We start from the raw sequence: 25,559 nt of genomic DNA, 5'->3' as shown, positions 1-25,559 counted from the left end.
ATAAAATATACCATTTCACATAGTATCCACAATCCTTCACAATAGATCCTGCATAGATAAAGTAAAAAAAATACGAGTACATAATATATAGGTCTATAGTCCACGGTTTGACAGCTCTGTTATTATTCTGTTTTGTTTACAAAACATTTTTCAGCCGTGATTGACAAAGTTTTAACAACTCAGCAATGTATTGCAACTGGCGAATCGCCGAACTAAAGGATGAACTAAAAAAACGGGGTGCTTCTTTTATTGGGAAAAAAGATGAACTCATTGAAGGTAAATTAATTTTCGTTAGAAATTCAGTCATATTATAATAACATGTACTTGTTTGTCTCAACAATGTAATGGGGGTGAACCTATTGCTATATATCGGGCCTATTTCCAGACAACGTTTTCGAAAAACCCGCCATAACATTGCTGACGCGGGAATCAAACTCGAGACTCCTTGCCCGGCAGTCGCACTTGCGACGACTCGGCCAACGAGGCAATCATAGCCAAAGATAAAAAACTAATGTAATTACAGTATGCTGAAATCATCAATAGCCCAAATTGGAGCAACAACACTAAAATTACTTACAGTATAGTAATTATTGGTCTTGTTAAACAATAATTTGATTTTAATAATGGCATGTGAAGTAATGTATTGCAACTTACAATGAAATGTAACATTATTACAGGTTGGAGCTAAATGACCAAAATAATATTTATGTTAGTCCTGAATGCCGTACTGATGAAGACCCAAAGATGAAATTACCAAAAACCTATCAGGCTTTAAACAGCGATACAATTTTGCCTCCATTGGACAAAACAATGATAAGGCATTATTTAGGCTAGTGAGACTTCTCGACAGTGAGACTTATGGCTATAACTTAATAGTAATCAATTTCACACAAGCAAAGTTCAGCTTCCAGTGAGTGACTGACTGACAGACAACATACAGCTAAAACTGCTGGACCTAGGAAGCTGAAACTTAGCATGTATGTTCCTTAGGAAGCATAGGTGAGCACTAATTGCAGTTTTTTTTTCTAGATTCACCTACTTGCACATACAAAGCCACTGGCACTAGCAGACACTAGTTGGTTGTATGATAGATATTACATAGTTTACTTTTTTTTATAGCCTTTTTATTCGGACATAACATAATTTATATTAAGCATCATTGCAATCTTCCTACACTTCCTACACACTTCATTGTACATAACTTTAAATACTTTTTTTATTCCAGCACAGAGAAAAAGATGAATAATATCATGCAGTTATATGAAAGTCGAATTTTACTGACAGTGAAATCATCTATTGTTTGTGATAATACATACATTAAAGGGACCATGAAAACATTACCAAATGAAGTTGATGTAGTTTTAAATAAAAGTGGAAATCCAGAAGCATCACATTGTAAATGTCCTGCTGGGAGTGGAACGAATGCCCTATGTAAACATGTTGCTGTCCTTTTATTTGGAGTAGAGAACATGGTGCGTGATAAATTTATTCTTCTCCATGAAGATTGTACACAAAACCTGCCAAAGATTAATTTATCAAATAAAAGTGTCAAACCAAAGAAACCAATTTAATTTTTGAACCATATCCACTCAAAAATATGAACAAAGAAGATTACAACACCAGGTTCCGAAACTTGATCCTTGGTTTTCCAAACTCTAATATGCTTCTGAAGCAACTCTATGAAGCGGCAAGTCCTGATGATACAGTCTGGAATGATCACCAATATTGCAGTGAAACTCCTACATAAAAGTTTTTAGAAGATTAAAACCTTAAATGAAGTGCCAATAATAATTATATTCAAATACATGATCGATTCTAAAGATGTTCTTTTAATTATTTCTTCACTACTACAACTACCCTTAAATTCATAACCCCTGGTGGGGTAGTCCTCTTTAAAGCCGGCAACGCACTTGTAATGCCTCTGGTGTTTCAAGTGTCCATGGACTCTCGCGCCCCCACGATCCGCGATTGCTTACCATCATGTTAGGTTTGGGTTTGACGTGATATTATCACACAAGGAAACTGCGGAGCGGGAAAGAAGATCTCGACTCCCTGCCCCGCCCAAAACTAGGCGCACCGGGCGCAGGAAGAAGGACTAGGGGGTGTGGGTCTATAGTCGATCAGTTGATATACTTTTCCCTGAGTCAATTTCTAATCGCTATATATCAGGCGTTATTCCAAATCTCCCTTACTGAGTAGTTGCGTCTCTACTATTATTGCAACTAATCGCACATCGATACTATACTATCAATACATTATTCAGGATTAAATTAAAATGATACAACTTATTTACGTTAGTTAAACTACATAATATATTAAGAAAAATTACAAATAAAAATGAACATTATAATCTTCTTCGTCGTGTTGTTTTCTTGACGGTTGGTTTTTTGAACACTTCCTCGTCGGTTTTCTTCTGGAAGTCTTCATCTGAAAAAGTGCAACATTTATTAAATTAATAGGCTTCTATATCTGATTGAACTGTTAGGAATTACGAACTGTTGAACTATTTGATATTTGTAAACGTATAATAAAATCTTACCAGAATCATCGGAATCATTTGCGACTGCTTTATTCGTTCTTGTCGCCGCTTTTCTGCTGGACTTTCTTACACTTTGCGGTGTCTTTTCGTTACTTGGAGGTTCGTTCTGGAACAACGATTTGTAAACATGATTTATTATTATACTACAATTCATGATTACTATTATCAATATCTTCTATTAATACAGAATAGTGCCATTGCCATAGATATTCTATTGTATAAAAACTACACTTGAAAGCAAAGAAACTGAGTCACAAGCCACTTTTTTGTCATATATGCTCTGTGTGTTTTTGTATTCTGTCTAGCCCTCCAATTGCCTACACGCAATAAAGATCATTTTACCTCATCTGGGCTAGAAGACGATTTACGTCGGTTTCTCCTGGCTGCGGGCTTACGGCGCGGCGTGGCTTTCACTGGCTCGGTCTTCCGAGTCGGCGGCGATCCACTGTTAGCACCTCCTTCACTATTTTCTTCCGTGTTACCGTTCTCTTCACCGCGGACGGCAAAGCATTCTTCTATCTTTTCTCCTAATTCCGTGACAAGAGCCTGTGTAAAATATTTGACAATGAGTGAACAAATATGTGGCAGTCATATTTCATTGTAAGGTTAAGTTAATATCGTGTATGCTGTCTTGTTTCCAAAGTTAATTTGGGACTAACGATATTTAAACGATGTGTTGAACTTACCTTAATTTCGTTGCGCGCCATTTTCGACGTGTTATTCATCAAAGTATTAAAGGAGTCCATAACTCCGGCACAATGCAGTTTATCTTTATAACAATCGAGGTTTTCAATGAGTTTGCGCAGAGATCTTTCGTTGTACGTGAACAGGGAGAGACAGTACGCCAAATCGCGCCACTGTCGCTCTTCAGTTGAAAGTTTGAATCTTTGGCATAGTTTTTCGATTAGGGCTTCCATTTGGCGGTCTTTTTGTATAAGAGATGTGATATATCTATGGAAGAAAAAAACCGTTATCTTTAGGGTAACAAGGGTAACTTTTTTCAGACAAAACCTTAATTTAACTCATAGACACGTAGAACGAAGTTTGCTGGTGAGGTTACTTACTTCATAATAGATCGGTAATGGTCCTCAGGTACGTTCAGTTCAGGGTCACTAAGCCTCGATATGATATCTGGCATGACGTTGTACAAGGCGTTGCCTTTTTGTGACAATTGTTTGAAGAATATTTTTGTCATGGAAGCAACTCGCGGGTCCTTGTCCGCACAGCAAAGCGCCATGTCTGCAATCTGTCCCTTTACTCGCACCATTTCATGTAGAACCAAGAAGGAGAGCATTTTGACTGCACATTGACGCACTTCCAACTCTTCATCACTCAAGCTAAAATACAATAATAGTATTAAGAAACAGTTTAACACATTAAACGAGAACTTTATTTGTTTTACTTTGTACTTACATATGATAAATATGATGTGTCCAAGGTTGAGTGAGATTGGGGAACCGCAACGTAAGATCAGCGAAAGCTATAGTTAGATTGGTTCTCATAGACACATTCTTTGACTTCTTCAATACCGTCATCATCAGCTGCAGACCATCGTCACATACCGCGCTCGATACCAACATGAACCTGCAAATTTTGATTATATAATAAAAAGCGAAAGCATTCTGTAAACATTTTTTTAAATGACGATAAGCTTCTCTCTATGCAGTTTGCAGAAAAAGTAGGTGGTCTTTATGTGTCTTCAAAATTAATATCATAATGGGGTAGGGCTATGCTCAGTAGTGAACGTCTTGTGTCCGATATGAAGATCAATGAGCAATGAAATAAAAAGCAGTACCTGGTGTACGCGAGCGCGGCGGCGGCCTGCAGTGACGGCGCGGCGGGCGCGGTGAGCAGCGCGCGCAGTAGCGGCACGTACCGCGCCAGCGCCGCGGCCGGGCCCACGATGTCGCGCTCGCACACGCCGCGCACGTACTCCGCGTCCGCGTCGTCCGCAACGGCGCCCTCTAGCCCCTCCTCCTCCGTCATTGTCGTGTTTACCTACACCGACAAATTACACAATGATCCACGGAAGCCGTTTGTTTGATCGTGAGGACACGAGTTTCACCAGTAGCTAGCTAGAGAAATTCTTTCAATAACTTATAAAGGAAGTGACCGTCGAACTAATATGTAGGCCAAAAAGCTACGAGTATTACAAAATTATCTACGAATTCTATTTCATTCAGCAATAGTTACCGATGGTCCTTTGGTGGAGGTGACGCTGGCAGATCGCTGTTGTCTGGACGACGCGCTTGCATTGCTGACATTCATGAGAGTTTGGCGACGTAAATCATCTACACGGCCACGTCTCCCCGGCGTTGCAAATGCGCCGGCTTTCTTTTTACGTTTCTCTTCAGCCTTTCTTTCTTCACGAACCTGATAATCAAAAAGGAAATTAGTTAGAAACAATTATTATAAAAAGCTAAAATCTAGTTTATATGGATAAGTAATTACCTGGTTCCTTCTCCTGAGTTCACTATACACATTTATATCAAGGTATATGAGTTGCTGTAACGCCACTTGTCCCAGCAGAAACACAAAGCGAGTCAGCAGTTCCACAGGCACGGTAATTTCTTCCTCATTCTCACCATCTCTCACTATCGTGTCCTCAATTCTCTTGTACATCTCCGCCAGAATTTTCGCGCTCAATATCTCCGGAGTGTCACAGATAGCGTATATTAGGTCGATGGAGTTGGCTGCAAATGCTGTAAATCTATCAAACTTCGAGAATACTTCCATTAAACTATCGTAGATTGACGTGAACAGCGCGTGGTCTTCAGGATATCTTTGGTTCTTCTTCGCCAAAGATAACAACAGCTGTACACTTAAGTTCCTCGAATTGTAATCAGATGTTAGTCCGTGTGTTTGTATAACGTCAAGATTAGCGACTGCAACAGAAGGTTTCGCCTTCGCGACCATCACAAGTAAGGTGAGTGCCGCGTAACTATCCATGTCCGTAGTGCCGTCAATTTTCTTTAGGAACATTTCCCAGAACACCTGTATAACAAAGATAAAACAATTATAAGAGATTTTCAAAGAGAGATTTGAATGGTAGGTATGATTGCTGTGAATGTACCAGACAGGAAGGCTGGGAGAGGAAGATAACTTAAATTATCGCGCTAAAATTCATGATAGCGGATTTTTTCAATATATTTTGTGGCTATACCTGTATGATACCAGGACTGATGTCTCCTTTCTCGACCCACTTGGCGACGAGATGTTCCAGCGCCAGTGCACTGCCGCGGTCGATGTGAGACATGAGCGAGACAAGTTTCTTGGCGATGGCGAAGCACCGCGCGCGCTCCGCCTTGTTGTCGCACTCCAAGTACATGTCGCGGTACGCACGCTCTACTGCTTCACGTTTATCCTAGGATTATAAAGAACAAATTTATTAAAAATAATGTCTAAAAACAATTTTAGGTTATATTATTAGTTCTATCTATGTTTTGGGGTGACAAAAAGTACAAAGTATTTAAGCTGAAAAATTTTACATATCATTGATTTCACAAAATAAAGGCATTTGCCACGTCTGTCTGTTCGTGACAATATTGAAACCTGAAAAACTACTTGCTCAGTAGTTTGTGGATTTTACCAGTAGGTTCTTGATTGGATTATGAACTTCGCATTTGCGAGTAGTCATAGAAATTCAATGCATTATATTTTATCAACACTAATAATGTGATTTGCTTACCTGATCAGGAGACCAAACAAGTAGCAACATGTTGGCGACACCCATCTTCGCAGACTCGATATTGAAATGGTGTGCAGTCGTGAAGAAGTCTATCGCCTCACTGACATCACCAGCTTGCTTGGACATCAGCAAGGAGTTTATAACAGGCACTGCTTCAGACACCATTCGACTAAAATGTACTGACTCTTGGAGAAAGGCAACTATGCTCTCTTTTTCCTCTAGTTTTTTATAAAGCGCCAGTTCTTGCTCGCATTGCTGTGTCAGAGATGTCGTCCTATCCGGTATTATGAATATGTTTCGGAGTAACGCTACGAAATACGCAATCTGCAACAGAAATTGCATCAAATGTATTTATTTGTATGTATTTTTTATGAAGTCCAATTTCTAAGAAGTTCGAGACATTGGGTCAAGAAACCGAATTGACCATAAAAATTTTTTTTTGTTTTATAAATAAAATACCGCTGTTACCTGATCACTCTTCTCCATATCGCATCTCATTAACTTAGCATCAGGATACTGTCTCTCAGTGTGTTTAACAATAAGATACGCCTTGTAATAGTTCTTGTCATGAAGATGTTTGCGGATAGCTTCGTACAAATTGTCCAGTGAAGCCTGGGATAGTTCTGGTTCATCTTGTGTAAGGATCTCCATTCCTTTCTTAATAGCACTTACAACTTCTCGTTCTAAACCCTCCCATTGTTTAACTAACTCCGGATCAGGTCCGTTATTCAACTTCTTTTGTAAATCATCCAATATATCCTGCTCAGTTTTTAATTGTTCCTCAAGTATTTCCAATTTCAATTGTGCTGAGAATGGATTGCATTCTAAGAATATCTGCAAAGAATAGACGGATTGTTTAAGTCAGTTGATGCCCAAATATGTATATTGGATTTAATTTCCAATGAGGAGATTATGTAAGTCAACCAAGGCTCGAACTCGAGACGTCGATACCTCGTTCTGTTAATGAAAGTGGGAGTTAATTACTAATTTCGTTTATCTAATTATAGGTGCATATATACATACTAAGTTACAAATTATAGGTGCTCCTGGCCGAATAGCCAACAACCCAAAATGTGGTAGGTGACTTTAATAATAAATCAACCAACTTAATTAACTAAAAATCGCGGTTTACTCATGTAAATTGATAGAGATAAGCTCTACTAGTTTCGAGTCACAGAGGGACTCTTCATCATGAGCAGCGTGCGCAGACGCGGCGACGTCGCGCAGCATACTACATTAGGCGTAGGTAGTAAACCGCGATTTTTTGTTAATTAAGTATGTCTCCCGATAGTTATTATAAAAATAAATCAATCAAAAAGTAGATACCTTGAGTAACTGTACAGCAGCTTTCCTGACGAGTGCTGCCTTGTCCTTCAGTCGCCCGATGCAGCGTTCAAGCACAGTTTTTTGGCGACTTACTGGTACACAGTTCTCTCTTTGCAGACGACACCAGAATTGCAGCACCTGTGCAAAGCATACGACATAAAGTTAACATAGAATTACGGCTACAAATCCCGTACTTTAGAAGTGGGATTAAGGTAAACTGTAGTTTGTTATTGAAAAGAACATTCCACAACAAATCAAGAGATTTTCATTGTTTAAAGATCTCTGTGCCATGGATGTTCACCATGATTACAACAAATTTTTATTTTTAGTCTCATATGTAAAGCTGCCGTATGGCTATGTTAAAACTAAAACATACCAAAATCCAGCATAAAACTAAACTAGAAGTACTAGGAGATACATTAATCAGTTGTAATTGTAAAGTAATCCTTAAAACTTAAGCAATAAAGTTCATTTTGGAATATCAAAGAATTTATAAACAAGAAGTGTACCTTATGCCGCACGTATGCGGAGAGGTCGTGCATATGTTCGTAGAGGTCGTCGAGGAAGTCGTCCCTCTGCGCGCGCATGTCGTCTGGAAGCCCTTCTCCACGGAGCTCCGAACTTAGAGCCTCGCACATCATACCCAGCACGCTGATACGGAGCGTGTATGACTGGACATAAGCAAAAACGTTAGCAAAAAGGAAATAAGTCTACATAAGTACATACTTATACATATAAATTGTCAAATTTACCCATAGGAAGAAATTGTACAGTACCTAGATTGTACTACATACTAGATTCTGTCATTTGCTTTGGCTTTCACAACATTCAAACTGCTTATCATTCAAACGAGAAAATTTAATATTTTCCTTTAAAAAAAAATATTTTACCAGTATCATACCATAATCCTAAGGACCATATAGTCCTGTTCAAGATGGTTGCATGGTCAAGAATAGGACCATCAGATAAATTAACAAAAAATACTATTTATATTGATCTAGCAATTTAAGCAAATAGTACTCTAATGGATTACCTCATCACTCTCCAAGTAAGGTTGTATGGTGGCGATGGCAGTGGTCATCTCTTTAGGCATTTCCTTAGTCAGCTCCAATAGGAAGGCGCCACAGTTCCTGGCAGCACTCTGCTCTGTACCAGCTCCCACATTCTCATCTTCTGTAGATGCTAGTGCCTCTGCTATTTCTCTCACCTGTATAATGAGAATATCATCCTTAATACATATAACTAAGGTTCTTTTTCAAAAGGTTTTTACTGCTCAGATTGTTGAATAAGTAAAAAAAATAGTTATAAATTTAAAATAAATTGCCATACCATTTGGGGCCCAAAAGTTCCAAGGCCAAATTCTTTTGTTAGTTGCACTACTCCTGCACAAATTGGTGATACAGCATGTTCTACCATTTGAAGTACCTAAAAAGAGAAAGCAGTATTAGTTGGTCTGCACTTTTTACCATTATTTACTCTTCAATTTGTCTAAAAAAATAAGAAAACAATGTATATTGTGAATACCTGCACCAATTTGATGAGGCAGGATGTGCCATGATTGAACTTCTTGATGAGCACCCCAAGCACTTGAAACACAGTTTCTCTGACAGATTTATTTTTAATTATCTGTTCCTCCAATGCTTTGTAGCAAGGATCTGCCACCATTCTGTAAATAAAAATAAAAGTTAGTTTTAAACTTTCTTATTTCTATGTAATATAATACCAGCTAGTTCAATGGTCTTGCAAGATTCTTATTAGGATTTAATACTGGATCAAGACTATCAATAGGCCTTTCCATAGATATACTCTATGTGAAAAACACAGGTTTATTATCCTGTAGTACCTTATTTTAACATATATGTATTTGAATGTTTACTTACGAGACAAAGTTGTCTTCAGCTAAGGGTGGGTCCCACAGCCTAAACAAGGGTTGCTGCAGAACTAGATTGAGTGTAACCAGGGCTGCCAGCTTGTCAGACTCCGTCCAGCCACAGAACTCATCTTCATCTGTTGTTACCTTCTTACCTTTTTTGCCCAGTGTCAGTTTGGTAGAATTCTGTGTTTGGTAAGTAAAAGAAAGCTTAATGTGTGGTGGTTAAGTTTCAAATTTCTTTGATATTGTCAATAATTTCTGTACTTATAACTTAAACATTATATTAGAATACTCACATCAGTAGCAAGTTTAGTGTCTTTAGTCTTCATAATCTGTGTGTACAAATACATTATCATTTTCAAAATATTCAAGTTTTTAACTCTGACGTCCGAATCAATTTCTTTCTCTTGCAATATGAGCTCTAAGTGGTTACAGAGGCTTTTACTTGCGCGTACGATGTGTTCAAAACCTGAAAAGGATTGCAAATACTTATTACTTTTGTTCACAAGAGTTTCTGTAAATATGATTTTAATGTTAAAAGTAGGTGTTATATTCAAATATGCAGCAGTTAATTTTATTTTAGTGAGGACATAAGTTACCTTTATTTATAACATTCCATTCTAGTTTGTTGCCGTGAACTATGATGGAGAAATACGTATCAAAGTGTTCCAATATGTATTCCACCCCTTCTGCATTAAAAGCTCTCGCAGCATCTAAAAATGTCATATAATTAATTGATTGTAAAACGCATTCATTGTATTCTTTATCAAATTATAGATAAACACTGATTACCTTGTAGTTTTGATAAAAGTACGCGCGGTTGCACGATATCCTCGACATGGTACTGTCCTGCGTGAGATTCAAGTAATTCATCCTTCTGAAGCGGTATAGCGAATTCAAAATTACTCATTTTCAGTAGGTTCAAAAGATTCTATCCATTCAAATAACTAGTTCGCTAAAATAACAATCCCGTTCACACAAACAACATCAACAAACGATGGCGGCATCAAACGTTTATTTTTGAAATTTGAAATTGACAGCGGCTGTCAAACTTAGTCGCTATTCTGCAATAATTTGACGAGTTTAGGTAGAGTCGATCGATTCGATTGTGATTGCATCAAGTTAGCCCAACACTAATTGTTTTCTTAGACCATAATTTTTATTAGATTACATTACTAATGAAATAAATAATAAAAGTATTTTTCCTTTAATCGTTGTTATTTTTAGTTGATATGATTTATTTATGATGATTTATTTAATAATTAGTATAGTTTGTGGTATCAATAAACTTGTGATTTTTTGGTACACCTAAAATGACATCACATTGTAATTTTTAATGATAGCAATATTTTTGACACGTTGCTTACATGTCATTTGACGTTTGACTTTCGCTCGCCAGCGCACCAGCCAGCTGAAGTGAAGGTGGCAAATAGCGCTATCATTTTGTAATTTTACTACACGTAGTGTACGTTAAGTGTTAGTGAATTTAAGTTCAATATTAAATAAACAATCATGTCGGGTAAGGCTAACAAGGCTTTCACAAAAGAGGAAGAATTGCTGCTTCAAGATTTCAGCCGGAATGTATCCACGAAATCTTCTGCCCTCTTTTACGGAAACGCTTTCATCGTATCAGCTATTCCGATATGTAAGTATTGTCTTAATGCTGTGTTGAAACTATTCATTAGTTAAAAGATATAGTTTCATACATAAAATCAGGTCAATCGAGTATAATCATGAGGTCTAGTGAAAGTATGTGTAACATTCGTGTATCACTGTTACAGGGTTGTTCTGGAGGGTGCATGCCCTGGAAGTGAGCTCGTCCCTGGCGTGGTTCGCGATGGTGACGACGGCGAGCACCTGGCTGCTGGCCCTGGCGTACAGGAACACCAAGTTCCAGCTGAAGCACCGCGTAGCAGTGCGCAGAGAAGACGCCGTAGCGCGCGAGATGGCCCGCAAGCTGGCTGACGACAAGAAGATGAGCAGGAAGGAGAAGGATGAAAGGTACTGTCAATAACATCAGATTTTGTATCAGAAATTCTATGTTGTTCAGTCAAAAGTAACAACTGGTGGTCTATTTATTTGTACTGTAAATAGTCAAATCGTGAACTTTCTAAACATTCATTACTATTTTCAAATTGGAATCACATTAATATTACCAGACACATTTATACTATCAATCATACTTTTATTAGACATTCTGGTAGACTTTCATTTATATATTTATTCAACCCCATTTACCATAGCTCTGGTAGAGGTATTATAATAATAAGAATGAGCAATAAGCGGTATCCAGCTGTTAGCTAAAGACAGTCCTTGACTCATTTTTGTTGGTCAACAGCTGTTGGTAGCAAATTCCTATAGGAATATTTAATATTATGTTAACACTATAATTATGTTGCTTAAAGACAATACACTACTTGAGTATAACAATTGTTTGTTCATATTTTCAGGATCCTGTGGAAGAAGAATGAGGTGGCTGATTACGAGGCTACCACCTACTCCATCTTCTACAACAATGCTCTGTTCCTGACCATTGTCATCCTCAGCAGCTTCTACATCCTGCGCTCATTCACACCCACTGTGTATCCTTTTACAAACTACTTAGTAACACAAACTTGATCATACAATAATACCAATCATATTGGAGTCCAATAAGAAAGGTGAAAGTGACTTCACCTTACTGATTGGAAATAAAGTCCATAGTTGATGGGATGTATGATAAAAATCTGTCAGTAGACTCACTATTGGAGTTAGAATTTTGATAAATTTATGTACTGATAGGCTATTTGGGTTCACTCTGAGAAGTTTTAGAGTTATAACCCATTGTATGTGGGAATGCAGATATCGACACGTCCTAAGTATAAGGTTAAATTTTACAGGAGAGCGAATTTAAGATTGCAAAAATTATAAATTGTCATATCTTTGTCATTTTAAGGATTTATGGTTTGAAATTTGGTAACTGAGTTTAAAATTAAGTACAGTTTATGTTTACAAGGAAATAAAGGTTTATGGTTTTGTTTTATAACACATAGATAATTTTACTCCGGTCTTAGAATGTATCAAAATACTCTAACTGCCACATCCACACTTTTTCAATTTTTATCGAATATTTATCGAATATTTTACGCGATATCCATGGAATAAGTAGTTAAGTGCCTATTTTTACAATTAAAATTGCATGTAATAAATTTTGCACACAATAAAACAACTATTTTTATTGGTTGTGTGTTTTAACATTTTGCTTTAACGATACTAAGAATTTATAGCGTTCACTATATTAATAAAATATAACGCACCGCTCGCGCGTGCCGCTCGCTGTTACCGCGAAGAACTAAGCGAGCGGCAGATGCCCGCACCCCGCGTCTCGATCCCCCCGCGTACTACTATTTAACTGGAACTTACATATTTGTACGTTGTATTTATTTCCTAGCTAATTCAGTAAATACTTATGCGTTTGTTCTATTGTGTCTCATATACTGACAGACAATTTTGAAATATAATGATTTTTCTCAGTAAACAAAAAAGCTAATATAAATCCTTAACTCTTAGCTAACAGTAACTACATTGTGTCCCTGACGGCTGCCTCAGGACTGCTGGCCCTGCTCTCGACCGGAACCAAGTAAAGAACGCGTGTGTAGTGCCAACAGAACAAGATGAACACCTACTTTTGTCTATAGTACTGAAAGTGGCAACAATGTGAGTGAGTGAGATTGTTACAAGAGTTCAGAAGAAATCCCTCTATTTTGATGAGGCATGTGTACTAAACTTTGCAGTTATTTATGTGTTAACATTGAATAAATATAGAGTAATTTTATAATTTAATTATAATAAAAAAATTTAAAACAGTCTTTAGTTTTATTTACAATTTTCATAAGAGAAACTTACAATTATATGGTTTTCTCTACACTTAGTAGTATATATCTAATTTTATTCTAACAGCTGTTCTTCATATTGTTCAGGGTGGGTAATAGAGTTTAAAATCACAAACAGCTTTTGTTTCACACAATCCTTAAATGTCACATTTAAACAGTATGTGGTTACTACTGCTGCATGAAATATTTACATTTTTATTTCATAGCTCATTACAAATGTACTTCCGATTGACTAGAAAATAATTCCTTCTCATAGATTTGAATCTAGTTTTTTATGTACTGATGGTGTTAGTATGACTTTTGAGTATTTTAATTGCTTATTTATTATATAATAACATAATTTTGTCAAGCTAATAGAAATGCCTGTAGAAATACTTAATGCAACAGCAGCAACAATCTTCACACAAATCGTGTCACAGATTGCCGGGTGGCAAGTGACAATGGCGTCGCGCTGCAAATCCCAGTGTTCGCTTCGGAACTTGTGGTTTGTCAGTGGCTCAGTACATCATGCCGACGTGCAACGGCTCCGTGCGCTGGAAGTACACGTTGGGGTTGCTGCTGAAGGTGGGCTCCACGCTCGTGTACACGTTGCCCTCCTCCGGACGCACCATCACGCCTGCACACAACATCACACTGTCAGTATACCCGGCTTACCTGCTGATACTGTGCCATACTGGAGTTGCACTAAAACCGCATATTCATATACCAATTTGATATCCATAATCATTATTTATTCGTTTTTAATTGAGATAGAAAACGTGAAGTGAGAGTGCATTCGAATTCCAAGCGAGTGTCGTAAGAATAGTTACCTGGCGGCAGCAAGTAAGGATAGGGCGGGTAATTGTAGTGATAGTTTAGCATTAGAGGGTGCATGGTGTAGTGCGGCGGAGAGTACAGGACGCGTGAGTGCGGGTGCGACGAGTTCGCGAACAGGCCTCCGTACGGATCTGCGAAAAGAACGTCGCGATCTGCGGTCAATCTGTGTGCGTGGAAGCGCTAGTCCTTACTAGTAGCGCACTTTAGATACTTAACTAACCGGCTGGCTGAGCGGGCGGCTCTTTACGGTCCAACACAGGGGGCGGCCCGGGCGCCGGCGCCGCCGCCGACACCATGCCGTACTTCACCGGCTTGAAGTGGAAGAAGGAGGGTGAGTAGCCAGAACCACCAGCTCCCAGGGAGCTGAGGCCCTCGTCGCGGTCTGCGTCCCATCTGCCTTCGCGGCCCAACGCTGCTAAACGCCGACCTTTCGGCGCAAACATAAGGGCAAACACAACTGCACATGTCGCCAGCAGTCCTGCAGCCACGCAAGCGTCGCGGTGTCGCTCGGGTGCTCCCAGTGCCGCTGCCACCCAGCACACCCAGACTGCAGCGGTGGCACCCCCCGCACCCGCGATGTGCGTCGCCTCCCGGTAATTATCGCGAATACCGCGCGAGCGCAGCGCCACCCCACACACTACTGCGATCAAGAACGCCGCGTAACACAGCGAGAGCAGCATGTCTGACATGTGCACGTCACATCGGCCGCCACCACTTATCACTCGCGGAGGAGAGCCACCGAGCCACTGGGCTCCGATGGCTACTTGGATCATTACAGCGAAAAATAATAGAAGTCCTTGATACGCCGCTGGTAAATACACTCCACCGTTCAAACTAAGCAAAAACACACATTTTACTAACAGTGAAGCGAATACTATTACATAGGCTACACCTGTTCCAAATCGAACAGCACCGCACGTGAACGCAGTCGGCGTAGTTGCAAAGAGTGCCGCCGTAGCAGCGCACGAGAACAGCCCGAACAGCAAAGTCTGTCCTAGTAACAGGTGGCGATGGCTTGGCGCCTTGCGACTCGCTCCCCATATCACAAAGGCCTCAAACCCGCCGAGAGTCACCATGCTGACGCAGGCGAGGGCTAATATTGGCACAGCCCAAGACTCTGGTCTAAGAGCACTTAAGATATGAGGCGTCGGCGACAGTACGACGGACACGTTCGGCTGTGGTTCAGGAGCAGAAGTTGTTGATGTTGAAGGTGGCGTTGGCGATGAAAGACGTTCTGGTATAACAAAGTACTCAGTGCTCATTTCCAGGCGGTGAGCTTCAGTACGCGCGGGGCGGCGCAGCGGAGTATCCGATTCCGGCTCCGGCGGCTCCTCTTCCTCGACGGAAAGGTTCTGTTCCTCGTAGTCTTGCTCGTAGACATCGTCGTATTCATTCTCGACATAGTGTTGTGCGGAGGGCGCGTTGCGCGGTGAGTACGCAGCAGGCACGCGCGGCGCGAGACGGTCTCCGAAGCGCGCGGCGTGCGCTCCCGCGAGCGCCGCCAGCGCCGCGGTGACAAGCAGCGTGCGCAGCGCTCTTCTCGCCATCAGGCCGCCCAGGCCCTCAGCTGCCCGAGTCTCGCTGCAGACTCATCCGCGGTTGTCCTCTTTCCTCTGAAACAGACAAAAGGGGAGTCAGTCAAGCACCCATATATCCGTCTCGACCCAAGTCGCGACGTTTCGACTCTGCGATAACCAAACAAAGAATCTCCCGGCCAAACCGGTTCGACAGTCGCCTTGCACCTCCTAGGAGCCCTAACTTAACCGATTTGGTATTCTTTGTCGTTTTATTTTAGGTCGTTAAGATTGAAAAGGCTGAGGTAACGCTTACATTCTGAATGCATACAGGGAACGTGATCACGAATGTCTAAAGCCTTATTATGATATTGTTCTGTTTAGTTGAAAGACATCTTTAAGTGCGATTTTATTATTTTTCAAAAGAAATTTTGCTATTGTTGTAGTATGGTTTAACAATTTAATCTATAGATTTTTTTATTACACTAGTATTTTATAGGTATCTATTGTAGTAGGTAGGTACCTTCTGATTTTGATAGTCTAATCAGTTTAGTGTTGTAAGTAAGCACAAAGCACAAAATTCAAGCCCTGGTGATGTAAACTCTGGGCGGGAGAAAGGAGATCCGGGTATGTTAATTTTGTAAAATGGACTTGTAAAGTCTGAAAGATTAGATTAGACATTAAAAATTCTCACAAAAAGTGGGCAAATGCTATGGTATTAACTTTAATTGCTAACTGAATGAACCGCGAGGAAAATAAATTGATGTGGTTTGCAACGTCACGCCTTTTATCCCCGAAAGGGTAGGCAGAGGTGCAAATTACCGCAGGTAATGCCACTGTACAATGTACGCTAACTTATCACCATTTGTGTTATAAGTCCCACGTAATTGGGGGTGAGCCTATTACCATATACTGGGCACAATTCCAGACTCCGTGCTACTACTGAGAAATTTTCGAAAAGCGAAAAAAGCCTAGTAATTATTTGCCCGAACCGGGATTCGAACCCGAGACCCCTTTTCCGGCAGTGGCACTTGCGACCACTCGACCTACGAGGCAGATTGATGTGCTAATGCTAATATCCAGACAATCGCCTCTTTTATACGATAGATAAGACTTCATTATAGCTTGTACAACGATTTTTATCTTAGGCATAAGTTCAAATGCTAAAGTTACGTATGAATTAAAGACTAACAGCAAAGTAAACAATAGCTCTATGATCCGGAACCACAATAACAGTATTATCTCCTAACGCGCCCTTAGAGAATAAATGTACGGTGACCGCAATTCGTCTCAGCGATAGCTTCAATATAAAATATGCATCTCTCCTTACAAGGAAGCCTCTAATTCAGCCGAGAGATTACGTAGACAGCTTCACGGACCGGATCGTGACTTTAAACTTATTATCCGAATCAAAGTACACTGAGCAACGTATTGTAGGCAGATTTGGTGCGAAAGTAACGGTGTGTGGACTCGCCTCGGAGTCTCGGCCCATCCGACAATCGTAGGAGCAAACGATCTCTGCAGCCGGCAACGGGACTCGGTAGTGTTATCTTAAATCACCTCCAAATCTCCGCACAAACCGTATCCAATGATTGCTTCATACTTTGTTTTATTCAGCCAGTGTGAACGAGCCGCGAGCGCTTTCGTAATCGATCTATCTCTTCTATAAATATAGATAGTTATCTTAATGGGCGGGTATTAGCGCATTAAACAAAATAATAATGCAATATACACTTGCTGCATTATTTGAAATAAGGTTGGAGGTGCTTATTTAGCTAAAGCCCTTTTAGTTAGATTAGTATTTTCAGCTTAATAAAATCATCTGTTTTATTTCATGTCATTAAAGACAGTTCCATTTGCTACTTTAACTATTTACGTTCGCCTGTGGCTAAGCATGTAAATTGTCTCAAATATATCACCAGCGTCGACGGTGACACAGTGGAAAGTCAAAGTTTTCCTCTGACAGTGCGATTGAGCATAGTAGAAACAATGAGACTTAGGGAAACAGAGCGTTGTTCGTGTGCGGCAGCGCGTTGTAAAAGTAACAGCACGAATACTCGGAGTGAAACTCGGCTGAACTGATTGTGTGGAGACACCAACACGTCCAACACTGCTGAGCGTGCGGAGCTACCGAGCCGCGCGCCGCCTTACCTCCACGTCACATTCCTCCGTTACAGACAATTATTTAACTGATATTTCACTTGCATCGCTCATTCATTGTGATGATACAACGCATATTAGCTTAACGCCTACTTGAGATGTTAACTTGTTGAAAGAGGTAATTAGTAATTAGGCATTATGATTTTTTGTACCAAATTACTTACGGAAGAACCAGTGAGTGTCTGTTTTTATTATGAAGTAAGAGAAGTGTCTGTTTTGTAATGATACTTAGGTACGAGTACTTAGTATTTCAAGTCAGTTTAGAGCTTAGACTAAACCTCACTGTTCACTAGAGGTCAAACTACCTGCAAAGGGCAACGCTTATCTGTAGCTCCAATTTAGAGCTGCATGCCCTACATGGCTGTCCGATAATAGTATTTTCAGTTAATCTTCGATGTAAAAGAACATTTTGGCTTAAAAACATTTGAAAAACTTTCAATTTATCGCAATTTCATCACCATCCCTCTCTCCTGCGTATTTAAATTAGAAGCCTCTTTTAGCAGTTATGATAACAAATGAAGCTTTAACACGAATAAGCAAATACTTAATCACAAAACGCGTCTACCTAACAATTTAAAATGACGCTAATTTAATACACGAACATCGCGATCATTCGATAAGTCATTGAAACTTATTATGTTCGTAAATTACAAGAAACCGATACGAAATTACAAGCGTGATTAAAGCACTTTGTGTAATTAAAAAACACATTTCTGCACACATACGACGTATTTCTATCTAATTGATTGAGTACACTTTATTGTAGTTTTTATGAATCCTAAGCCACGTATGACAATTAACTTTTTTTTTCGTGTCGTACCTTCTCGTGACGATCTACTTTCAGTCGACCATTATCCATAATCCCTCAATTACATTCGAATTGTACCTACTTAGTAATTTCATAGTTTAATGTTGACTTCTAATTATAGGAATATAGTTGTGCATCATTTATGAGCTGTGTGCATCAGATGTGGGTGCGTTGTATTGTGCAGGCCTCTGTTATGGGTGAAATTGTAGTTAAGAAACCGTTGCAGTTGCAGTGCGTGCGTACGATTATTGAATACTTACCTGCCTAGCGCAGTATACAGCTAAGAAGGTAGGTATTGTGGTTAAGTTACCGTACATACCTTATATAAAGGTAAATTTTACTAACATAAAAATTAAGCAATACGTCTGCATCATAAGATAAAGGCCTGGGTTCATAGGTGCTCTTTTCTATTGAATGTCTCTCAAATCTAGTAGAGCCGAGTTGGCCAGGACGACTGCCGAGTGCTTAGTCTTAGGTTCCCCTTAGGTGCTTCATTAAAACATGTAGATATGTGAAGTAAGAATGTTTAGTACAGTTTGCGGTAGGGTCTTACTGACACTCAGAGACATTTAATGATTACTTAAACTATTCCTTATTAACGATTTTGTATCGAAAACAATAGCTAAGCACTGGGTTAAGTAACCATTAAATGACTCTGAGTATGGCCATTACTCTTACTAAACTTTAAAACATGCTATTTAGGTAAGTATTATATTAGATATCTGGCATTGACCATGTCCCTGCTATGCAGATTTTAAATCGTGTTCTTGAACTGCTATTCGATTTATCTCTTGTGCAAATTGCTTTTGAGTTCAAAATTCGTTGTTACATTTAATTGGTCAATCTGAAACGAGGTTTAGCATAAATAACCTTGTTCGACATTACCTGTCTGGGGCTGGCGATCAAGGTGAACCAGGGCATCACGTTTTTGTGTTTTAGTATTTATTTATCAAGAAGGTTGAGAAAAATTAACTTGATACTTGAAACTCGTTCTTCCCCATAAGAATTTATGTGATGGGACGAGCAACTAGCTTCATTATAGGACCTGACTGAACAGCGATTATATTTATGGCGCATGGGTAAACCATCGTATACCTATACATAGTATTTTTAATGTTTATGAATTATGAAAAAAAGTACCAGGAAATGACAAAAACTCTCAATGGACCTGTCATAGTTTAAAAAATGTTCTTTGACTAGGATTAGCCATTACCTATGAGTGAATTTTTAGAACTGCCATTACCATATTATCACCAGTAGTTTCGTTCATGTACCATCAAAATCTTTTCACGTCACTGCTTCCTTTACACACACTAGTAAATATGGTTTTCACTTTAAAAAGTATCGTGACACATAGCTATTACCTAAACCAGTGCATGCGCACCGAATTACATACTGACACCATAAATATTATTTGCGGATAAATGTACGAAGCTAACACATACTCGTACGTTCGCGTTTGCCTCAGAGCTTGTACAGACTGACTGAGCTCACATATCAATTTAATGTCTGCCACGGCAATAAAAAATAAATGAAAGTGCGACTTTAGAACCTTTTCTCTGAATTCCATGTACATTGTTCTGGATTCCTTACTGCCATGGTGTATAAGATCTATGACGATTCATTTAAAATTTAAATAAAATTAAACATTACTAGCGGCCACCATGAAAACGCTTACGCTTACGCTAATGATAAGTACTTATAATATCATATCAAATACCTATGGTAAGCTCAGACACACATTTCAGATTGGTAGTTACGAGTGGTATCTATCTATATCCCAATCCCCAAACAACTTAGCTCTATGTAAGTAGAGGTAGTTTGTTGAAGATTTCAAGATGTCTCTACTTCTTTAAAATTTTGCTTGGTTTTGAAATTGCAATTAATTCATATTCAAAATTCTCTTTCCTCATCTACGTTTCCAGAAACTTGAAGAACCGAATTCGAAAAGAAATAAATCGATAAATAATTATAGGGCACACTGAACCGCCTAATAGGTACTTCGATACTAATTTCTGGATTTCCCATAATTCAGGAGAGGCTGAATGTCTTAAAAATGATCGCACGGACTGCATAATGACTAGTTCAATAGTAATTGTCTGTCTGTCTTTTGTTTGAGTTATGGGTAATGTAAGTATGTTCTAAATTACAATGATTTATTGCTGCATGAGGGCATTATTTTTCCTATTATGCAGAGAGCACATTTCGCGTGTCTCGGTGCAGGCCCATCGGCCATCCCGCAGGATTATAAGGCTAAGTGTCGCGTCGTCGTAAACACTTTGATTTATGGTCGCCGAGCTGTTTTGTGGCCGGACATTTATTTTGATTTTCATTGCCCAGAGCCTTTGCGAGCGCTATTACGAGATCGTTTTGCGGACAAGGAAGTCTCGGAAGATATGCTTTTGTAGCTCTGAGGTTATGACCCTGCAATATATAATTTCTTACGTAATTTATGTAACTACCTCATGAAGATAATTTCCATGCTGTCGTAGGGCTTTACTATTGAGTTGCGAATAAGAATTAATGAGCACTTTAAGTCACTTCGCTGCGATGGGTTTAACAACCATCGAGATTAATGCTTTGCGTTCGAATGGCTAGCAATATATCTGGTTTTTATATCGTTTTGATTTCCTCTCTGTGGGTACGTAAATAAAAAGAGCGTGACGAGGAATAATTACATGGACGTTAAGCAGTGACATGGACCGTAGGTATCGGATGTTAACGTGACGTCGTCGCCGTCGCCACTCAGGAGATTCCCCCGATAACAAAATGATGATGTAGCTCTAATGAAAAGCATTCAACCGATATGAAAATTCTAAGTTGGATTTTTTACTCACTTGGCAGAAGATGGTCTACCTAGATATTGTGGGAAAAATTAAATAGAGCATCTAGGTAAGTATCTATGACATAAGATATGATGTGAAGACCTAGGTATATTGTGAGTTTGTGACATAAGCCAACAGATAATAGAAACTAAAAAAATCTCGTGTAAATGTGTCTACGTGCAAGATTGCTGTAACTAGTTAGTTGTACTACTATAAAAGAAACGAAATATACATAATTATGTACTTATCTAAGTTTTAAGAGATTGCAGCAAGCAGATAAAATGTTTTGCAATTTGTGTATGATCTAGTTATTCGTGTTACCTACATTATGAAATTAACAAATACTTATCTCATTATGGTTTATGTAAAGTTATCTAAGTGAGCTATAAGTGCGGATCCAGGGCTCAGCAAAAATTCTTCTCTTTTACAGTTCTAATTTCAGAATAAAAGTGATCAGAAAATAAGAGAGCAGCTTCAGAATTCATTTTTGAAACGATTTATTACCAATGTGATGGCTATTTTATTGTTTAATTTAAATCGAAACTTATAACTTGTTTTTTACTTTAAACGAAAAAAAAAACTCTATAGCCGAAGATTTACTGTGTAGGAGTTCATTGACAATTTTTGCACGCGCCATAAAAGACAGCTCTCTGCCAGATAACATAATACACTTAATCTTTCGTATTATGTAAATGAAAGTAAAGTTGTTCAGCTAGCTTGATGCGTTTATGGACAACGGATGCTCCACCAGTCGAGCCGGGATTCTGTCGATTGCATACATAATGTAAAAATATGTAATGATCCTTCTTTCCACGCTGAGTTTTTATACAAGTTTTGCCTTGAATCAATTGGCGACGTTTAATTCAGGCCGTAATTGTGGCTATAAAGCATAATGATGAGCTTGTTCAGACGAAAGCATTCTCGTAATTGTCTATCAAAATAGTAAAGTACGACACGAAAATAGTCTCTTGCATGTTAACGATAAATTACATCCAGTGAAACTCGTTTTGATCAGTACCTATTAAATATTTTATGGACAGTCTGGATACTTATTTAATTCACTGTTTGTTTATTATTAAGTTGTCGTTTGACTAGTTTAATTTTTGAGTGAAAGAAGCATAATGTATTTGCATAAAAGCTTGCCTTTTATTTTATGTACCTACCTAAATTTCAATATATTTTATTGATTAAATATTTAATTAGAATTAATAATAATTTACATAGCTGACAAATGTATGACATATTTTTTAAAGTATGGTAATTTTATATGGTGGGATAGGATAATAATTGCAGACTGACGAACCGATCGTTAGTTATTAGTTATTAAAATAAAATATGTGCTTATCCAAGTCTCTGCAAAATTGTAGAATAGCACGACAAAAATATATAAAGTCAAAAGTAAGCACTGTTAACGGGCAAAAATTTAAAGTGCACATCATGCCAGCAAGAGAAGTTCGTCGATCCTTAACAAGGTGAACAACAGGTTCAGTATAGATCGACTGAACTCTTTTAGCCCGGACGAGGAGCCGATACGCCGACGACACGGTCAAAGCCCTAACCGGCACTTAAAGAAGATACTCACGAAAATATTTCTTCAGTGTTGCTATTTCTCAGTCGATCTGCTACCAAGAACACAACGGCCAGGCCCACGTCATAAATATCAGGTTGCTTTTTCATAGTCACTTGCGCGGGAAAAGCATCGGACCTCCATGCGTGCGAGTGGCATGGAGTCTCAGGACAAACTAAGCGAATTTCTGGGTGTCCGTGATGCGTGACGGGTGCACGTGCTCGATGCGCAGACGCATCTTTACTGGAGGCTATACACTGTCTTTCTACCGAAGACGCGCGGAGCAACGGACGGCTTGTATTGCATACTGTTGTTTTCATATAAAAATAAGTAATTGACAAATAAAAACGAACATGTATTTACTGAATTAGTTCGAAAAAAGTTTTCTACTACCGTAAAACATGGCAACTTTACCATATTTTGGAACAAAAATCGAAATATATTTTTAACCATAAGATGCATAGAAACCAAAACTATATATTTCGAATTGTAGTCTATCTGGCTCACTTTACTGTAATCGTCATTATATACAAACGCTTACTTTAGCCGTAGTAAAGAAAAAACAACATGGGTATTTTAAAAGATTTATTTATAGTTTCGACTAAAGTGTCTCGCTAGCATGCGCACGAGACGGTCGTGCGTGCGTTTTCCGCTACGTGCGGGTTGTGTTTTTTTATGACATGTATATTTAAAAAAAAAATTATAAACCTTAAACCTAAAGTAAAAAAAAGCATAAATATCTGACAAAAATATTGTTCCCTTTAAAACTAAATTAAGTTCTAAAATTTTAAGTATTTATGTTTAAAATTGTAAAAAAAGGCTACAAAATAATGTTTAATCTTTTGACTTTTTAATTTTTTGACTTCTATGTCCATAGCTAATTTTAACATTACTTTCGTATACTTTTTATATTGTCTAGCTCCGAGTTTTCTGCGGTTTTGTTTCATGTGAGCCATTTTGGCTCTAAAACAAAAGGTATTATTAAATGATTATAATTTATCATCCAGGATATTCACTATTATGCTGGGAAATTTAGGTATTCGAAAATGGTTACATACACACAAACAAGAAAAAAACATTTATTGCCAACCCTAACTGTAGGTAAAGTTGCCACAAAGCAGGCCGTGGCAACTTTACTAACCTGTGTCAACATTACCGAAGCGATTATTTATCAATAAATTAAAGAAAAAGCAATTGCTGACATTACAACAGTAATCGTATATTATACATACAAGGTCAAAATTTCACTCACCTGTGACAAATAATTTAGGCAGTACAATTTAGGAACTACTAACTTTTAGCACATTTTCACGCACTACACTGTAACGGCCATTACTGGCATAATAGCAGTCTTACATCTACGCAAAATATAGTAAATATTTCCTTTTAAAGTCTAAAAAATTACTATTACAAAACAGAATTCTAGTGGGTTTAAATATTCCGAGTTTCGCTCAGTATTTTCCGGATGAGAAACTCTTGTAATATTTTTTAATTATACGCTGTGTATGTATGAGAATGATTTAACAAAGTACTAGAGATTCATTCACTTGGACCGACCATTACAATGGAAATTGTAATGTGTCATAGTGGCGTACTGTGACTTCTGATAGCGTAGCAGAGTAGAACATAGTGCACCATAACGCCAACGAACAGCAGGCTATGTTTTATTCATGGCAACTGTACACTGATTTCGCTGATGTGACTTTCTTTAGCATGTTATAAAGATCTTTTAAAAAGTAATTATACTTAATACTATTTAATATTTATTTCTTAAAATTTACTCACTGCCAGACGTTCACTCGGCATTGCTTCAAATCTTAAAGGTAGTTGAACATTCAACAAGAATTCTCCGAATGCTTAAAACATATTTAAGAGCTTGGGCATTCATTTGTTAAGTTAATGAGACTCATGAATACAATAATGTTACTTTAACAACGGTAAGTAACTTGAAATCATTGTGCTTAGTTCTTTGTCACCATTTTGTAAGTAGGTACCTAAGTTCCTTGTGAAAATATATTCGAATCTACTAATATAAGTCAAAATATTTGTTTATTTCGCTTTCATGCTTAAACTGCTAAACTGATTTTGATACATCTCCATCTATCTCCAGAGATATGTTCTGGAAAAGGTTATTTTATTTGTTAGTAAAAACAGGATTATCTTTATATATATAATTCTTCTGTAAGTGTGTATGTCACTGAACTTCTCTTAAACGACTGGACCTATTTTGATGATTTTTTTTGTGTGTGTTCAAGGGGATCTGAGAATGGTTTAGATTCACAATTTTGTCCGCTGGACAACGTTTTTTTAATTAATTTTTAATTTATTAGTAGTTGTTGATTTTGGAATGTTTGACATTGGATCCGACAAATTTTCAAATTAAAGACGTGTAGACAGGACAACGTCTGTCGGGTCCGCTAGTATCTATAGATTATTCGCTGCCTTATTCTATTTCTGTGAGCACCAAAGCCAAGCTTTGAATGAGTTACAATAAAATTATAACCATGGCATTCTAGAATTACCCGAAAGGTGCGGATTATCTAGCGGGTTTACCTGGGTTCCAGCTCGAAG

General features: G+C 38.4%; 4 protein-coding genes across 6 annotated transcripts; 2 read left to right on the top strand and 2 right to left on the bottom strand.

The window, feature by feature from the left end:
- The first annotated feature begins 41 nt into the window (after positions 1–41).
- LOC118268785 (uncharacterized) lies at positions 42–1,820 on the top strand. The gene is made up of 3 exons (XM_050699267.1): positions 42–275; positions 676–833; positions 1,226–1,820. The coding sequence occupies exons 1-3, from the start codon at positions 186–188 to the stop codon at positions 1,569–1,571; spliced, it is 594 nt and encodes a 197-aa protein (XP_050555224.1). The 5' UTR covers positions 42–185; the 3' UTR covers positions 1,572–1,820.
- Positions 1,821–2,285: 465 nt separating this feature from the next.
- LOC118268749 (condensin complex subunit 1) lies at positions 2,286–10,454 on the bottom strand. The gene is made up of 21 exons (XM_035583384.2): positions 10,219–10,454; positions 10,026–10,139; positions 9,723–9,895; positions 9,434–9,609; positions 9,078–9,219; positions 8,883–8,978; positions 8,587–8,760; positions 8,063–8,224; positions 7,554–7,691; positions 6,696–7,061; positions 6,228–6,551; positions 5,703–5,903; positions 4,991–5,533; positions 4,733–4,912; positions 4,335–4,537; positions 3,953–4,123; positions 3,604–3,876; positions 3,226–3,490; positions 2,882–3,085; positions 2,540–2,645; positions 2,286–2,427 (listed from the first exon to the last, which is right to left on the bottom strand). Exons 1-21 carry the CDS (start codon positions 10,334–10,336, stop codon positions 2,345–2,347), a joined length of 4,212 nt encoding a protein of 1,403 aa, XP_035439277.2. The 5' UTR covers positions 10,337–10,454; the 3' UTR covers positions 2,286–2,344.
- Positions 10,455–10,798: 344 nt separating this feature from the next.
- On the top strand, positions 10,799–13,271 carry LOC118268792 (translocon-associated protein subunit gamma). Its single transcript, XM_035583456.2, has 4 exons — positions 10,799–11,071; positions 11,208–11,427; positions 11,877–12,008; positions 12,983–13,271. The coding sequence occupies exons 1-4, from the start codon at positions 10,939–10,941 to the stop codon at positions 13,047–13,049; spliced, it is 552 nt and encodes a 183-aa protein (XP_035439349.1). The 5' UTR covers positions 10,799–10,938; the 3' UTR covers positions 13,050–13,271.
- On the bottom strand, positions 13,263–23,203 carry LOC118268762 (uncharacterized). Of its 3 annotated transcripts, none has more exons than XM_035583408.2 (4): positions 23,004–23,197; positions 14,335–15,727; positions 14,108–14,245; positions 13,263–13,914 (listed from the first exon to the last, which is right to left on the bottom strand). In XM_035583408.2, exons 2-4 carry the CDS (start codon positions 15,659–15,661, stop codon positions 13,796–13,798), a joined length of 1,584 nt encoding a protein of 527 aa, XP_035439301.2. In that variant the 5' UTR covers positions 15,662–15,727; positions 23,004–23,197; the 3' UTR covers positions 13,263–13,795. The 3 variants fall into 3 exon arrangements, with proteins under 3 accessions (XP_035439301.2, XP_035439302.2, XP_035439303.1); XM_035583409.2 differs by lacking the exon at positions 23,004–23,197 and adding an exon at positions 19,840–20,073; XM_035583410.2 differs by lacking the exon at positions 14,108–14,245 and having other exon boundaries at positions 23,004–23,203.
- Positions 23,204–25,559: the final 2,356 nt, after the last annotated feature.

The sequence above is a fragment of the Spodoptera frugiperda genome, chromosome 2 (assembly GCF_023101765.2).
Source record: "Spodoptera frugiperda isolate SF20-4 chromosome 2, AGI-APGP_CSIRO_Sfru_2.0, whole genome shotgun sequence".
NCBI classification, from domain to species: domain Eukaryota; kingdom Metazoa; phylum Arthropoda; class Insecta; order Lepidoptera; family Noctuidae; genus Spodoptera; species Spodoptera frugiperda.
Note: the sequence above shows the minus strand (reverse complement) of the source record. Positions and strands in the feature narration are given on the sequence as shown.

Bases quoted from the DNA above. Each gene is read 5' to 3' on its own strand.
- LOC118268785 (XM_050699267.1), top strand. From the start codon at position 186: ATGTATTGCAACTGGCGAATCGCCGAACTAAAGGATGAACTAAAAAAA. The intron at 276-675 runs GGTAAATTAATT...TAACATTATTAC, and splicing joins AAAAAGATGAACTCATTGAA to AGGTTGGAGCTAAATGACCA. The intron at 834-1,225 runs GTGAGACTTCTC...TTTTTATTCCAG, and splicing joins ATAAGGCATTATTTAGGCTA to CACAGAGAAAAAGATGAATA.
- LOC118268762 (XM_035583408.2), bottom strand. From the start codon at position 15,661: ATGGCGAGAAGAGCGCTGCGCACGCTGCTTGTCACCGCGGCGCTGGCG. The intron at 14,246-14,334 runs GTTAGTTAAGTA...TTCTTTTCGCAG, and splicing joins GCCGCCCGCTCAGCCAGCCG to ATCCGTACGGAGGCCTGTTC. The intron at 13,915-14,107 runs GTAACTATTCTT...TGTTGTGTGCAG, and splicing joins TCCTTACTTGCTGCCGCCAG to GCGTGATGGTGCGTCCGGAG.
- LOC118268792 (XM_035583456.2), top strand. From the start codon at position 10,939: ATGTCGGGTAAGGCTAACAAGGCTTTCACAAAAGAGGAAGAATTGCTG. The intron at 11,072-11,207 runs GTAAGTATTGTC...TCACTGTTACAG, and splicing joins CGTATCAGCTATTCCGATAT to GGTTGTTCTGGAGGGTGCAT. The intron at 11,428-11,876 runs GTACTGTCAATA...TCATATTTTCAG, and splicing joins AGGAAGGAGAAGGATGAAAG to GATCCTGTGGAAGAAGAATG.
- LOC118268749 (XM_035583384.2), bottom strand. From the start codon at position 10,336: ATGAGTAATTTTGAATTCGCTATACCGCTTCAGAAGGATGAATTACTT. The intron at 8,979-9,077 runs GTATTCACAATA...TTCTCTTTTTAG, and splicing joins GCCTCATCAAATTGGTGCAG to GTACTTCAAATGGTAGAACA. The intron at 8,761-8,882 runs GTATGGCAATTT...CTCATTATACAG, and splicing joins GAACTTTTGGGCCCCAAATG to GTGAGAGAAATAGCAGAGGC.